This window comes from Mastigoproctus giganteus, chromosome 5 (assembly GCF_048544385.1).
Source record: "Mastigoproctus giganteus isolate SK-2022 chromosome 5, ASM4854438v1, whole genome shotgun sequence".
Classification (NCBI taxonomy): domain Eukaryota; kingdom Metazoa; phylum Arthropoda; class Arachnida; order Uropygi; family Thelyphonidae; genus Mastigoproctus; species Mastigoproctus giganteus.
The window spans coordinates 227311190-227326071 of NC_143579.1; the positions used below are offsets into that span (position 1 = coordinate 227311190).

General features: G+C 31.9%; 1 protein-coding gene across 1 annotated transcript in view; it reads left to right on the top strand.

The window, feature by feature from the left end:
• LOC150086187 (histone H2A deubiquitinase MYSM1-like) overlaps positions 1 to 13348 on the top strand; it is a 61151-nt gene extending 47803 nt beyond the window's left edge. The window contains exons 8-11 of the mRNA XM_090373770.1: positions 5556 to 5707; positions 5820 to 6006; positions 6144 to 6589; positions 12073 to 13348. Of these exons, the coding sequence (XP_090229896.1) occupies positions 5556 to 5707; positions 5820 to 6006; positions 6144 to 6589; positions 12073 to 12231 (944 nt within the window). The 3' untranslated portion in view covers positions 12232 to 13348. The remainder of the gene's footprint in view (positions 1 to 5555; positions 5708 to 5819; positions 6007 to 6143; positions 6590 to 12072) is intronic.
• The last annotated feature ends 1534 nt before the right edge of the window (positions 13349 to 14882 follow it).

The following is a 14882-nucleotide window of genomic DNA, read 5'->3' on the forward strand; positions in this document are numbered from 1 at the left end:
TGAAAGGCACTTGCAACTTTATCATGAGTAAGGACCATGTTATGCCTTAAAAGATACTGAAATGTGTTAAAAGGTAGAGCAGTGGTTTTCAACCTTTTTTAATAACTGCACCCCTAAGTAATTTATTTTATTTTGTGGCACCCCTACTCAATTTTCTTCCTGTTAGATCCGATTCTATTCTTTATATAGAGGAAATAAATAAATAAAGAATTACAGATCACCACAAAATTAAAAAGATACCGTACACCTTTTTATAATGATATAAATACAGTGGATTCCGGTTATTTGGGCCACCGGTTAATCGAGGCAGCCGTTTATTTGGGGCAAATCTTCAAAAAACAGAACCCAATTGAGAAAATAGCCAGGATTTACTTCGCTTAATTGGGACAAATGCCGTTTAATCGGGGCAGAAGACTGCAACACTGAAGATTACCCTACGATTGTCTCCAACCGTACCACGTAGTTCGGTCAAATTTCTGGAGGTCGCAACCATAAAACAATAAAAACAATTAGCAGTCACCTGTTTATTGGGCTTTTGTGTTAGTGAAATCTGTCATAAACTGATAGTAAACTCGATCTTATTGAATTTGCAATAATACCGACAGCTGGAATTCTGTGGGTTATTATGGTGAAATGTGTTTACACTTCTATGGAATCTTCAATCATATAAAAAAAAAAAAATTTTCAGGCTCTTCTCTTCATTCCTATTTTTAAAGCTTAGTAATTTGTTACTCTGTTCTCACTTGTGCATATCGTGTTACTTGCAATTTGTGTGCGTGCGGTGTTCTTTGTTATTGATTGCTTATCTTTTTACTGTTTTAAATATTAACCCCCACCTACAAATGACATTGAACAGAAATGTCAACTAGTTTAATTAGTATGTAAATATTACAGTACGTATTAATTATTCCGATTATCACATATATTCTTCCGAATTTCACTTATCATTTAATTTTTTAATTGGTAAGGTATAAAGGGTAAATTTGTACTTAATATATCTTTACTTTTATAGCCTATGGATAATATTCCTCCTATTTTCGCTAATTAGAATCGCTGTTTAATAGAATTAAAATTCAATTCAGAAACACGATCACAATGACCCGGCGCTTATTACACATCGTATAGTGAACGGTACTTTACAATGGTGACTCCATCGTAGCGTGATTTGATTGAACAGTGAACCAATTGTAAAGGTGGGGGGGTGGGGGGTACATTGTATTTTTAACTATTTACGTGAAACTTCGGATAATTGGGGCAGCCGCTTAATCGGGCCAAAATGCACTAGTCCCGATGTGTCCCAATTAACTGGAATTGACTGTATATAAATTTAAAAAAAAAATAAGTTTAAGTAACTTAAAACCAAATTATGTGGCACTCCAGGAATGTTGTTGCGGCACCCTGCTACACCCCGGGTGAAAACCACTGAGCTAGAAAGATAAGAGATATGTTAACTTATAATAAATTCATAAAAATATTAATGAAAATAATATTGCTTTTATGTAGTGTATCATAATGTTTGTTTTGTTAACATCTCTCATAGTTGAGTTAGTTGATAGCTTAAATAAATTTAAGGCTGAGCTGGACAGGCATTTGGAATGAATGGAGGGGTGAAATGGGAGTGTTTTTTTTTTTTTTTGTTTTTTTTTTTGGCTGATGGTGCATAAGCTTGCTTTCTTGCATTGTATGCCTCTACTAATGCCAATCATAATATGGTTGTCAGTTGCATTGGTTGTTGTCTAGCGTCCAGTTGATGAGGTACCAATAAGCATAGAAATAACCATTATGGGGTTAGGGTGGTCCTTATATTTTGAAATCATTATTTTAGAATAATTTTTTCTAGTCTTGTTCTTTCACATGTAAAATAGTAACATGCAAAATTGCAGGTCAGTAGGATATTAACACATGCTGCAATTAAACTGAATTTCAGTGACTTAAGAATATAATCATATTTTAATTGTGGAGATGTATATTTAATCAAAAAAGTGGACAGACATTAAGAACTTTTTTATGGTGTTTATTAAAATAAGATGATCCACTTACAGTTTATAACAATATTTATCATTAGCACTCTTTATTCGTTGCATCCTTTGCTGTTGGATATTTTCTGCGATAATCCCGAACCACCTAAGGGTTTAAAAAATCGGTAATGCAAATTTTTTCCACAAAATGTATCCTTATTAAAAAATAAGTAGTAATTAATGTAAATAATTAAAAATACCTATAACAAAAATTGTTTTTGATATTCATTCCTTTTATTTTGTTATTTTATTCCTACATCAATTTGACACCTTTCAGCAGTGTCATTCACACTCTTCAAAGAAGAAATGATTTTCTTGTCTCTCTGATAGTCTTCTCAAAGTTCCCATGATGGGTCCATATGTAAAAATTCAGTGAATATTCTAAACCTTTTAAATAAATTAAGTGAATTTGGACATAATAAATCCATGGGCACATTCCTAGAAATGAACTTCATTATATCTTTTTGATTTAAAATAATTTTCTTCTCAATTTTCTTGTTCTCATTGTCTAATATTTTGTTAGCCATTCATTGTTTTTCATCCATTCCAATTTGGTTGTCAAATAATGAAAATGCAGCACAAAGTTTACATTTTTCAGAAAATCTAAATAATTCAACATAACTTCCAAGGTAAGTGCAGAAACCAAAATTTTATATAGCAATGTATTACAAACACCCATATCTCCATGATTGCTTTAATTTAATTTTTCTTCAGTTCAAATTGATCGCAGAATAAAAAAAATTTCAAGCAGTACATGCACTTTGCCATCGACCTTGCCAAATGATGAGATCCCAGTGATTGAAATTTTACATTTGCTTTTTCTCCTAAAAAAACTAGAGCCAACTGGAGAAACTCTCTATAATCATTGTATTGCTGTTCTAGCTTCTGCTTAGCAAATGATTTGACCTCTGCAGTGACATTTTTTTAAAACTTTGTAAATGGAAGCATCTGTCTTGAAAGCTGAATATTTTGTCTTGTCTATAGTTTCCCATTGGTTCTTGAACCATTTGAATAAAGGGATGTCCAGACTGGTTGCTACAGTCACCTTTGTCAATGGGAAAAACCCCAGCTAGCACTATCTCAAACATGTGGTGACAGCATGGTAGCCACAAGATGTCTCGTTCCAACTTTTATTGCAACAAAAATGCTGATACATTGACACATCCAGTATTTGATGCTGTGGTACTGAAACGAATGAACTGTATCAATCAAACCACACTCTTCTAAAGTGTCAAATATGGTGGTGAATACTTCTATTTCTTGAGATGATGCAATAGCAGGTACTCATAATAATTGTTCCAAATCTAAACTACTGGCAATCAAGTTAGCCGATCTATATTCTTTTAATATTCTCCCCACAATATCCAGTAATATCTCTGAATCCCAATGACAAACTATAAAATTGGTGTTCATTTCCACTGATTTTATTGATAAATACCTTTCTGCTTGTAATGTTTCTCTGCTTCTTTTGATCAATAGATGATCGATTAATTACATATGCATTGGGATTCAATGAGATGGCATCCATGCAAACTGCTAAAATATGAACAGCATCTCTGTCACTAATTTTATATCTATCCAGAGCTGCTGCAAGGCATGGAGTCATAATATCTTTTATTGCTCTTTTAGATTTGATGGGCCAGCTATTGGAAATGATATTTCCTTGATGTTGTCATTATTCATTTCTTCAGAGCTGTCTGTCTTGCAGTAGATGGATAATTTTGAATAAATAAGAAGCCATTCTTATTTACACTTCTCAATTTTCAGTAATTTTAAATCCACTCCTAGCATACAGACTGGCTTACCCTTCTGCCTTTGCAAAAGCAAAAATTCTCTGTCGTCAGCAACTTTAATTATGCTTAATGCATTTGAGGTAACAATATCAAATAGATCATTTAAACATTCCTTGAACTTATTTTGTTTTTGCTGGTGGAATGAACTGCTTCTGTCTTTTGACTTTTTCAAGTTCCATAAATCGCCATATAACTTTTTTAGTTTTGTAATACAATTTGAATGGTTTTGAGTTTGGATCCAGGCTTTTTTCCAAAAAACTAGCACTTCGTCAATCATGAGACTATAGCACAATGCATATTTTTTAGAGGGCAACTTACTGCCTAAGATTTATTTTTTCATTGTCCTGATGAGATAAATATTTGTATGCAAACTAGACATTTTTACCTTTAGTTTCAAATTAAAAAAAAAAAAAAAACCCTAACCTTTTGAAAATGATAGCATCTATTGTCACAGGCTCCATGCACTGACTGATCTGACCACACTAAAACTTGTTTACACAATAAATGAAATTTGTACAATGATAACATGCACCATATTGACCCTGGAACTACAATTCAAGGCTTCAAGGTCAGTGTGGCAAGGAACTAGGTTTCAACATCAGTGTGGCACGTGTTTCTGATATCAAAAACCAATTTGAAATTCTGCAGTTTTACATAACTGATAAAGGTACAAAACTGGAGAAAATTATTTTAAAATTCTCCAAAAAAAATTGGGGGTGGCACCTCTTTATAAATAAGTAATGTTCTCTTGGGAGAATCGTTAGTTCACAGAAGAAATTAAAGCACAGATCAATATGATAAGCTACCTCATATAGAATGGCAAGCAAAATAATATTTTCCATGTGAAAGATGTAAAATATACAAGAAAGTGTATTCAGACTACAGTTTATCTATGCAGCAGAAACGTTGGGGTCAGTCATTCCAGCATGGGTGTAGAATTTAAAGTTCTGGCACTACTCACCACAGTAATTATGAAGTAGCTTACCATTACAACAGAGCTGATGTCAAGAATCAGTTCTTCACCAGACATCACAGACTGCCGCCTACGTAGGCAGGTGGGTAGGAGCAGCAGTGCGTAGCACACGCTTCTTGATTAGACCGGGGTTCGAGCCCGTGACCACAAAATACGGAGGATGCGGAAAGGTCAGGGAATGACCACCGCATATCCCCGGAGCAATATGGCCTTAGTTGCTAATGCTCCTAAAAACCAAACACACCAGGATACTCTCTTCATCCCACTCTGATACTACAGCCAATTTTTATTACCTGCAATCCTACAGATTATTAGAAAAAAGAATGGAGTAACATAGGAAGGATAGCCAATATGGGAGAATCAACAAGTCTGAAACTGCAGTCCAGTCAAGCTGCAGAGGCTTGTAGGATTTCTCCAACAAACCATCCTCTCAACTGACATTCATACTACAGGATCTTCAAAGAAGCTTTCTTTATCAAGTGCTATTCAGGATTAGTAATCAACAAAAAATAGGGAGGATCTTTTTAAAAACAGCATACTACAATTTATTTCACATGGAAATGTTTGGAAATTTTTAAATACAATACCGTAGACAAAAAGACTCCAAGAGCTATAACTAACAGCCAAGATCAGATTTATTTTACTCAAAAGAAATTAGAGAAAACAAACTTCTGCTGTAAATATATATTTAGTATAGCGTATTATTATAATAATCTCTAAATGTAAATCAGGTGATTTCAATTCCTCTATAGTTATTTATTTAAATTACAGGTACAGAACTTAACAGGATAATTAAAAGAGGTGGATGTACAATGGAACATAATGCTGATGGCACCACTGCAAATAAGGCATTTCTTTCACAACATTTATCTGAAATGGATCAGTATAAGTTGATTCCTTGTGAGAAATTTCCAAATGAAGCTGTAAGTTATGCATTTAAATAACATTTATATAAACAGTTTCATAAAAATAAAATTGTCTTTTTTTTTGTGCTTTTTTTTTTTTTTTTTTTAATGGTGATCATTTATTTTTCAGCTTCCATTCAAAGTAGAAATTAATATTGATGCAATATTGGCTATGGATGTTCATGCTCACTGCATATATACAGAAGTTATTGGCTTATTAGGAGGATGGTATAAAAAGGATCTGGATCTGTTGCAAATATGTGTAGCAGAGCCATGTGATAGTCAAAGTACTGGAGTATGTTGTGAAGTGGATTCAGGTAAATATTGGAATGGAACTACATAGTTTTCACCTTCATTGCTTGACATGCACATTCAGATTTTTAATTAAAGTTTTTAACTTTATTTTGTGTACATTGTATTGTTAACAGTTTTTTTTTTTTTTTTTTTTTGTTAGTGTCTCAGAGTGAAGCCATTAATGATTTACATCAGAAAGGGTATCAGTTTCTGGGATGGTATCATTCTCATCCTACCTTTCCACCATTTCCTTCCATCCAGGACCTGGAAACTCAGTTAAAACATCAAGACTTATTTGAGGACCAAGGTCAACCATTTATTGCTATCATCGTTAGTCCTTATTATCAAGAAACCTGTTCACAGATCGGTGCTCCAGGAACAGCCTCCATATTAAATTCTTTTATTGTTAGCGACAGCATCAGTAGGGAAGGGACTCACAGAATTCCATACAGCCTTCCTCTGGAGTATATAAACTGCAATGATAGTATGAGCGATAAATTCTGGGATAGAATAAGCCATCTCTTTAAAAAAATCAATGCACACAGTGATAAAATTAATCTTTTAGAAAAATCTAGGAATAATCATACAATAACTTCACTAGAGAAGGTAGGTATTTTTCTTTAATACTGAATTAATGAAAAAAATTAAATTTTTGTAACCTTTCAGTTTTATGTGATGATATCATCTAGCTTTTAACTATTTAAATTGGAGTATAGCTTTACTTCATGGATATCTTGGATAAACTGCCATTTAATCTGAAATAAAAGCAATCCTGAACCTAAAGTACTCCACATCACTGTTATTCAGTTTTACAAAATGATAAATTACAACAGTCATACAAAAAATAACACTCCACCTTTTTTTTTTTCCTGAATAAAAATGAATTTAAAAAAGAAAAAATGAAATCTACACAGAACATTAGATGTACTGGTTATGTGTATATAACCTTTGTCTCTATCTACCTCAACAGCTTTAGTTATCAGGAAACAGTGACATGTATCCCGACTTGGCCCAGGCTACACAAATAGTCATGAGGAAACAGTGACATGTATCCAGACTTGGCCCAGGCTACACAATCATCTTGGGGGTGGGGGGAGTACTGTCCTTAGAAGGGAAATTTCACATACATGACACAGTTCTGATTTCTGGGTTTAAGCTTTTTTTGATACAAGTAATTTTTTTAATCCTAAATTTTTTGTGTCTAATTAAAACATAAGTATAAAAATATTAAGCAAAATTTGTTAAATTATTCGAACTGTTTTGGAAGCAATATCCTGCTAACTGCAAGTTTTCTTTCACAAATAAAAAGATATAAATAATTCAACTCCAGGAGCGCCCTCCAGCATCTCTTTTATCAGTACGTATCAGCAAACCTTGGGCCAGTACTGTAGGTACCGTCTACTAATAAAAGTTCTGTCTTATCTCCTAGAGCCACTTTTTATCTCACCACTAACCTTGTCATCATATTTAAAAATTTGGATAGCATCTTTCATGACTTCAAAAAACTGATGGAGCAAAATCCAAGCAAATTGCAGTAGCACATTAGTAGTCTGGTAAATTTTGCTTGCTTTGGCCTTTAGGCTTGTATGAAGATGCACATGTTGCAATGAAGCAGGATTTCTCTCATGTCCGGTCAGATTTGCTTTAAACATTCATCCAAATGCACTTGTACAATATCAACTGTGATAACTATGAGAGGGTATTCACAATAACTGCACGATCCTACACCAACCATTATAAATTTTTATTAAATAAAATAAATTAAGAGTTGTGTTGTATTAAGCTAATAATAATAATGAAATAAAATTAATAATACAATTACACTGGATAAAACTGATAAAATAAGATACCTGTCTGTACAATAAAAATATAAAATACAATAAAATAAAATAAAACAATGTAGATAAAACATTAGATAAAAGCAATAAAATGCCATTCATCATAAGACCATATGCTTTACAACGATGAACAAACCTCAAATGCTGTCTCTGCTTGGCTTCACCAACACTGAACTGAAATTCTCGGATGTACCCTAACACAGGATGGCCATAAACCTTAACCAGATCTTCAAATAAGCCTCTGGGGTTGGGAATATTCATGTTCACAATAACTGCACGATCCTACACTAAAATAAAATAAAATATTGTAGATAAAACACCGGATAAAAGCGATAAAATACCAATAATTTAACAAATTTTATTGGTATTTTATTGCTTTTATCCGGTGTTTTATCTACATTGTTTTATTTTTTATCTGTTTTATCCGGTGTAATTGTACTATTCATTTTATTTATTTTATTTCGTTATTAGTATTATTATTATATTAATACAGCACATCTAATTTATTTTATTTAGTAAAAATTTATAACAGTTGGTGTAGGAACATGCAGTTATTCTGAACATGAATATTCCCAACCCCAAAGACCTATTTGAAGACACGAGAGGGTAACTAGTGCATAGCACATCATTAAATTCAGCATTTCTTTCTTACATTTTTTCCAGCTTCACCCAATGACACTTCTATGCACAGTATTATTGTCTTTGTAGATGCTGCAACCTTTTTTGTGAATGTTCTAAATTCAATAGCAACTCCTTATATATGACACACATCATTCATTATTTGAGAACCATTTTGACAAATAATTGCCTTTTCACTATTGAAGTATTTCAAACTGTACAATTAGAAGTGGAGGTATTAAAAAGTTTTGCACCTTTTTCTCCCCTTTGGGAATTTATTATTATTATTATGTTTTTGTTATAAAATGTTAGGCATCACTTTTTTTTGGATAACCATTATAGTCTTATAACATACAGATCAGGAATTGGAATCCTTCATGCAGGTGTTTTTAACAAGGTAATGCTTCACAATAATTGAGCAGATTAAACATACTGTATTGTGGTCAAGTCATGTGAAATTTTCATTTATGGATGTCAGGAAAATTTGGGGAGTTCTGAATCTAAAATCTAACAAAACCGATTATTCTGACTAGACACAACGACTCTGTCACATACTGATGAGAATTTTTATTTTTATTACATTTTATTAAAATGCATTTTAAACTTTTAGTAAAATTTACTAATAACCTAACTTTTGAAATATAATTTAAATGCCTTTTGAGTACATACACCAAATTTTAAGAGCAAGCAGTGGGTATTTTAATACTGTACAAAATTAAAACAGCTTCTTAGTTTCTGGTTTAATAAAATATGCAAAGCAAAAAAGTTATCTCAAAACTCGAATTATTTTAATATAGCAAAAGCTATATAGTCTGATAACTTAGTAATGGCTAGTCTGTTACTATTTACTCATTGCATTTGAAAGCCTGCTTACCACTTGTCCTTCTACTCATCTGCTTATCTTGTCCTTCTAAGCACTTAGAAGAACAAGATGTCCTAATTTTAATAATTTAAACAAAATCTGAAACTTCATTTTTATGGGTAGAAAATAATTTCCCATTTTCCTTCATTATGCAGTTTTCATGTGGTATTCTAGACCAGTGGTTCCCAATCGTTTGTCACCCAAGTCACACTTTAAGTTAAAAGACAAATATTAACAGCACACCAAAATAGTGATTGGCATCGAACTCAATGGAATTTTTCCTAATCTTGTGGCACACATTAGAAAATGGCCGCAGCACACCAATGTGCCGAGGCACACCGGTTGGGAACCATGTTCTAAACTTACAAAAGGTCAAAATTAGTGAAATAATGAGCACTTAAACCTGAGTGGAGTGTAATATGCCTTTAATTTCTTAAAGAAATATAGATTATTCTCAGATGTTTCATGGTACCTCCTGTACCATGAAATCTCTGAGAATAATCTATAAATTTTTAAGAAATTAAAGGCAGATTACACTCCACACAGGTTTAAGTGCTTATTATTTCACCAATTTCTAGTTCTTGATATACCTGCAAAAATACAATTTTGATTGCCAGTTTAAAAAGATTATTTGATGTGATTTTGTGAAGAATACTACAAATATATAATCTAATCTTCCAGACAGTTGAGACTTATAACATAAGAGTGACTGGCAACTCTGCTATTTTATTTTATAATAATAATTGCAGTTCAGTGAACACATGGAGGAGAGAACTAAAAAAATTTTGAGTGAAGTTCTTATGCTACCAAATAGAAGTGGCAACCAGTGACATATACATCTCTGTAATCCCTGCTTAGTTTGAGTCAGAGGTAGAAGAAAACATATCTGAATACTTTTTGTAGAAACCAGATTTTTATTTCTTATATTAATTGAATTTTTTTATTTTTTTGTGATGAATAGAAGCAAAAAGTAAATAACTGATTGTCTTGTTTACCAATTAATTACTAACTGATTAACTAAGAATATATAAAAGTAATTGTTTTCACTTCACTGTACATATCTCCTCATGTAATACTTATTCAACACTTACTTCAAGCTCTGTGATTTAATAAATAAACAGTCACAGTATACTATCAGTGCTTTTGTTGCAATTTTACTTATTTCTTCTTGGATTTTAATAACAATTGAAATATAACACATTTAACATTTCTGTAGTGATTAATGTAATAAGCAAATAATTTGTGATTTCTGTATTTAGTAAACTGATAACAAAAAGCAGTGATTTATGCACAAACCAACAATACAGAATAAGCCATTTCCGTGCATCTGTCAATTCCCCGTTCATTCCTCCAATCAGCACATGGCAATAAACATAATATCCAGTGCTACAGCTATAATATATAGTATATGGATGGCCTATATATATATATATGGGAAAAAAAAAAAAATATATATATATATATATATATATATATATATATATATATATATATATATGAGAAAAAAAAAAAATAATTGTTGGATTTCTGTGTGTCTGATTTGAATGAAATTTGGAAATCATTCTAAAAGTGCAAAATATAAAATTTCATGAAAATCAATCTACTGGGAGAGCTGAGTTCTTGCATGCAGATAAAGAGAGATGGACAGACATGGTGAAGACAATAGGTGCTATATGCTAAACAGAATATAATTCTTTTAAACAGAATTATAATAGAAAAACTTGTGATCAGAACAATGTTGATAGCACTGATATTAGTCAAAAATGAATAAAAGAGCATTGAAATGACAGTTTGGATCCATTTATTTTTTAAGATGAGGCTGTTACTATAACAATTATTTTTTGTACCAATACATTAAACCCTTAATGTTATAAATTAATAGGGGGAAGGGATAGCTGTTATTGCCATATGCCCTAAATCAAAAGTTTCTTTTCAAGATCATTTGCAATAACTGTTTAAATTGAAAATTTAAACAGTTATTAGTAAATTAAACAATAAAAAAACAAGCTTTTATTTACCTTGACTTTATTGGTTAATACATGGTGTATGACCATATAGCAGTTCCTGGAAAAACTTTATTCATAGTTGGAACTAAGAAGCCAAAGTTTACATACTTGTGGATTTTCAGACTCAAGACTTTTTAAAATCCCTCTAAATGTAGTCTTGCTTTTTACAACATCTGGCATTTTTTTATTATTATTTTATTTATTTATTTTTTTTGTATCATATTCTTCACAGATGTGGAAACAGACCTACCATTGTTTAACTTCTCTAATAGCTTTAATTTCTGAGGAATACTCAGCTTCATATACTTACACTTTCTCTTTTGACCAGTTTTCATAGGGGCCATGATGACACATTATAAGCTAGATTATAATAAAGAAACAGGGCACAGATAAGCCTTAATGATATAACAGAGAGTTTGCGGCTTCCCTATCTCTCATGAATACACTCAGGATACACTGGTGCCAGTGAAATTTTTTTTATCCGTTAAATTGAGTTCCATAAAATTGAGAATTCACTGTATTTTCAGATATTAAGCTTGGAGAAGATGAGATCTTCTCCAATTTATATTTTTCACAAAATCAGACGTAAACAGTCTTTTTAAACAAGCTTATATGCAGAGAAAATTAAACATCCACAGTGCTTTCTGCAGTTTACAGACTGGGAATTGCTGTATTATTCTTTCACTATATTTAATTTGGTTGTAGTAGTTAAAAAAAAAAAAAAAGTAGAAATTATTTCTGAAAATAATTTATTTTTTGTTTCAGTTACTGTGGAGTTTTAAACATCATATGAATTCAGCTGGATTGTCTTCAGAGAAAATGAAATTGGCTATTGCCCACATTAAAAATATTTTATTCTCCATTCTGGATTTTAATGGTGATGAACAGGGTAGTGATAATGAAGAAAAGGCCCAAGACGTTTAATTACACGGCATCCTCTTGATAACAGTTCTCATAAACTACATCATAATATTATAATAATGGAATACTACATGTAATTTCCAATAAGGCTTTTCACAAAATTCATCTAGGATTGCAGAAAGCTTTATGTTCATAACTACATAGATATCAAAGTTCTTTAAATTTTAAAATGAGGCACACAATGTTTGTGTGCCACTTGTGTTATGTCGAACATTTACCTGACAGTCTCTGTCTGTACAAATCCAAAAGCTCAGGTTCACAATCCTTATTGCTGTAATAATCCACTGTTGCAATGTCTGTGTTGTCCATATTGTCCACTCCCTCACAAAAGTCAGCCTCTGGTAAATTTCCAAAAGAAATTAAATTAGTATTAGCCATATGGTGCAGAGAAGCCACAGGCTTTTGCAGCACTGGCCAAAAAAAAAAAGAAAAAAAAGCATATACACATACTGAGTGATCACTGAATTATGACTATCTGCCTAATACCATGTTTGGCCACCATTCACACAGATAACAGCTGCTATTCGCCTAGGCAATGACTCCACTAGGTGTCTGAAGATGGCTATAGGGATCTGCAGCAATGCTGCCTGCAAGGCTTTCACAGTGTTGGAATAGATGATAGTTGCATGTTCTTACACCTCCCTTCTCATTACAAAACATCCTTAGGTGTTCAATTGGATTGAGATCAGGCAAATTTGAAGACCAATCAAGATAGATGATATCTTCATTGTGTTCCTCAAAGAGTGTGTGGCACATTGTCATTTTGGATATTGTTCTTGAATTCCCCATATTGTATTGCATTGTCAACTATCGGCAGGAAGTGGTTTGATCCGTTGAACAACATTCTTTGTATACCTTAACTACAGTGGGCTATGAGCAACTGAAAGCCACGCCATTTGCAATATGGAAGCACCCGACACATGAGAGCTCCCACAATCATGTCCTTTTGAAACTCTGATATCTTTACTGTCCCATAACTGCAACTTTATGCCTAACTTGCATGACCAGATGCAAAAAAATTATCACTGCCCTAGTGTACAAAGCTGTTTGGCTTTTTATACTGTGAGCTCTGTGGCATAGTCCATTATGGATGCAGTTGTCATAATTCAGTGAACATCGTATGTGTATGTATATATAAAATAAATAATAAAATAAATATATAAAAAATTTGTTATGGAGGGTTGCTTCATCATTAATGTCCCTCAAATTTTTCAGTGTAAATATAATAATGCACAAGTAAGTTTTTCACTTGTATTTTTTTCTCTTTTTCATTAGATTTCCTTTCCTTAGTAGGTTGCAATTTGAACATGTATAGTTGTAAACATAATCATAGAGAACTTTATATTCTGTTACAAATATACTTTGTGAAAGGCATTACTTGAGATGAACACACAGAATTTGTTAAAATTAGACAGTTGACTCTATGCCACTTATGCAGTTGTAAATGGCTTAGAGTCCCCAAAGTAATTTAAGAATATACAAAATTTGATGTTTTGAATTTCAAATTAATATCTACCATATCACAAGTAGGGGTATACTTGGAAATTTACTCATAAAAACGGCATCATATCCTTCAAAAATTTAAAGTACTTTGTAATAATTTATGTAGTTATAAAAATAATGTATGGAAAAGCACTGAAAAATTAGGTGCTTTTCACTTGAATGATGTTATGCAAGACCTTTACATTCTCTCTCTCTCCCTCTTTCCTTTTCCTGTTGATTTTGCTGCAAGAAGAAAATTAGTACAGTTCACAGAAGTGGCTATAATTAAGTCAACTGGGGAAAAAAAAAAAACCCTGTAAATATAGGAGAATGTATACTCCAGTCATGTAGATAATGTGTGGTTTGTGGCAGCTGTCACCCAGCATGTGGAGGTCACATGGTTTTAGCCCAAAATATTGTAATAATAGTTATATATAGTGTGGTCATTCCATTATTTTGTTTTATGATGCACTGATGGTTTTGATGTTTTAAATTACATATTGAAGTGGCATCTTTCATTAAAAAAAAAATATTTGAATGAGATTGGACCAGTTTTTACTTACACACTTTATACAAGGACTTGAACATAGAAATATGTTTTATACTGTAATGGTTATATTCATTATTTAACATCAGAGTGTGTATACATTGTATGTGTATATATATACATTATTGAAATTATTAGAATCGTATACTTATCGTTTATAAAAATGAAATTATTTAACTTACTTTGCACATATAATAGAAAGCATTGTTTTATAGTATTCAGATGAATAACAAAATATTTGGAATGTGTCTTATTCCAAGAATTAAATTATAATTTTATGCTTTGTTTAGGTTGAACTAGAATCTAAATTTTTAATAGTAAAGTGGTTCTGTCTCTTGAGACAGAAAATAAATTTTTGTGACTGGAAAATAAAGTTCTTGAAGAACATTATTAGCCAACCAGCTAATCTTATTTCTTTTTTTTTTTTTTTTTAACATAAAATAGAAGTTTGGAAGTGCAGTCAACTTTTTAAAATAAATATGATACATCCAAATAATTTGTTACTTGGAATGTAATACTTGCCTGTGTTATTTTATATTTTACATTAATCATCTATAGGTTATTCAACTTCTTGTACATTTTACCTAGATATTCATATTTTATTGTCACTAACTAATATGTGCAG